The 2,661-nt window shown below is 32.5% G+C and overlaps 1 protein-coding gene across 1 annotated transcript; it reads right to left on the reverse strand.

Moving 5' to 3' along the window:
• Positions 1-227: 227 nt before the first annotated feature.
• LOC104104151 (stemmadenine O-acetyltransferase-like) lies at positions 228-1,532 on the reverse strand. The gene has a single exon (XM_009612155.1). It carries the CDS (start codon positions 1,530-1,532, stop codon positions 228-230), a length of 1,305 nt encoding a protein of 434 aa, XP_009610450.1.
• Positions 1,533-2,661: the final 1,129 nt, after the last annotated feature.

Consider the following 2,661-nt stretch of genomic DNA (forward strand, 5'->3'; position numbering starts at 1 on the left):
ATTTTATTTTTATCTGTAAATTAAATATTGAGTAGTACTAAATAGCCAAATGATTGACATAAAATGTTATTAAAGTGATGAGGAATTCCAAACAAATAAAAAACATACTAGATAGCAAAGATTCCAAAATAAAAAACATACTCATAAATTTATTAATTCTTCTTTTCTGGACAGTAGTCTTAAATCTAAAGCGACCATTCAAACCTTAAGCAAATTCTAATATGAATTCAAACATGTTGACTTAAAGAAACATATGATAAGAAATCTTTATTCTTCTCCAGCAACTGCATCTCCTCTTCTGGCAATCCCATCCATACTTCAATTCCCTTGCCATCAACAGTATCTAAAAGATTGAAACCACATGGAAACTTCATAGGATTAGCTATCCAAATAGGTTTACCCCATCCAAAATCAGCTTCATCAAATGGAAGCTTACACCAACTAATACAACCAGCAATTCCTACTTCATTCCCTCTAGTTATACACAACTCAAGTATTGAGTTCAAGTAATCTATGTATCCATTTTTCTCATGAATCCTTCTTATATAACTATCTTCCACCATCCTTATTGATTCTTGAACTCTTTCCACCAACTTTTTGTAATCAATGACTCCTTCTTCTTCAACTTCCCATTTAGCCATTGTTGGATAAATAAGATTCCCCATGCTATTTGTTGGTAAATTAGGTATCATTCTCTTCCTTAGATTGATTGATGTCATTAGTATGCAAACTTTGATTTCACTTTTTTTGTCTTTCCATGTTGATATAATTGCTGACCATAGGAAAGCCGACAGAGCCTCAAAACGAGTCGGACAAATAGGGCAACTCTGTATTAATGCAGCTAGCTTTGAGTTATCAAATATGAATCTCTTCATTGATATTTTGAAAGGCAACTCTTCTGGGATTGGAACCATGGTTAACAAGGGATTATTACTAAGATCTCTGGGAGGAAAGATCCCAGTAACATTGACTATGTAGCCATTGCCAATGACATTACTCTCTTGACCATTTTCTTGATTCATTGTTGCCCAAGTTTTGACAAGAGTGACAAGTGTAGATGCATCAGCAATTAGATGCCAAACACAAACACCAATGGAAATTCCTCCACAAGGGAACTTAGTCACTTGAACTGCTAGCAAAACTTGATCACTTGGTTCTTTAGATCTTGCATGAGGATGGCATGGAAGAAGTTGAGAAAGAGTTCCAATTTTTGGGTCATTGACAATGTTGGACAAAGTAATGTTACTTACATTTGCTTCAAGAAAATCGACTCCTTTATCGTTGCATTCGATTGTGAAATCATCCTTTATTCTTCCAGCTAGAGGGTACATATAATTCAAGGTTTTTGATAGGGATTTTTTGAGGAGATCATGGCAGAATTTGGTGGTTGAGTCATAGAAGAGGACAATAGGAACATAAGGACCTGGGGTTAATTGATCTATAAGGGAAAGCTTGTAATCTCTTTGGCTTAGAGGTGTTGGAGAAGATGGTTTGATTGTATCTTTGTGTGTAATTTCAACTTTCATTTCCATCTTCCCTCACTGTATAGTTAGATTTTAATGAAATGCTTGCTTGATGAGTTCCACACTATTATTATTATTATATAAAGGGCAAGATTCTTTTATAACTATGGGATTACATACAAAACAATTTCAATAGACAAACTTACTATAAAACAACTTACCAAAATATTACTAACATACTATACAACAACTTACCAAAAGATAAACATACTATACAACAACAAACCTAAATATAAACTTACTGTACAACAACTTACCAAAATATGCAGGATTACATTTGTTCTGTGAAAATTAAAATTCTTTTCCCAGTTTATTTGGGTTTCCTAAAGTAAGGTTTAAAAGTTATCTGTAATTAATGTATAGTTGTTTTATCATCGAAATCACTACATTATGGTTGGAAAAATTGGGAGATAAGAAGAGAGACAAAAGTAGATGTCAAGACCTTGTTGTAAATCACTTTCTTTAGAGAGTACACCCTCACAATTTCTAGGCCAATAATACTCATAGGCAACAACGAAATTTTACAGATTCGGCAATTAGCAATATTTAAGAACTCCCTTGGTCTCTTCATAAATTTTACTCTTCTATCTTTTATACTTAATAATTTCTAACATTAATTAGGTATCGTTAATTGTAGACTGTCAACAGAGTAGATACGTACTTAATTAATATGATTGTCATGTGCTTGACCGGGGGTTTGTCACAAAGATGCTATTCGTCACAGTATAATTTTGCAATAAAGGGTTCAGGGATATAATTAAACCTCTTCATTACACTATTCGTCACAGTATATTTTTTTTTCTTTTCCTTCTTTTAATCTTATCACGGTTTTCTCATTTCAATAGAATAATTCTCATTCTCACCTAATATTCAAACTTTAAATTCTTATTTCAAAATAACAATCTCTACTTCGTACCTTTTTCTTTACTGGTAACTAAAACTATCTATAATTACAAGACTTATAGTATAGTATTATGGGTGAAAAATATCAGCCAAAAAGAAAAATGTTCTCTCTAACTTTTCTCTCTGACTTGGGAAATGTGCCCTTTCTTTCTCTTTCCTTTTGAAAATTTTTCTGGTAAGGCCTGCTTCAGGCAATATTGGATTTTTTTACTGGGGAACAAACTTTTTTCATTTC

Source organism: Nicotiana tomentosiformis, chromosome 8, assembly GCF_000390325.3.
Source record: "Nicotiana tomentosiformis chromosome 8, ASM39032v3, whole genome shotgun sequence".
Classification (NCBI taxonomy): domain Eukaryota; kingdom Viridiplantae; phylum Streptophyta; class Magnoliopsida; order Solanales; family Solanaceae; genus Nicotiana; species Nicotiana tomentosiformis.

What these genes read in the sequence shown, in the direction of transcription:
- LOC104104151 (XM_009612155.1), bottom strand. Translation starts at nt 1,532, where the DNA reads ATGGAAATGAAAGTTGAAATTACACACAAAGATACAATCAAACCATCT.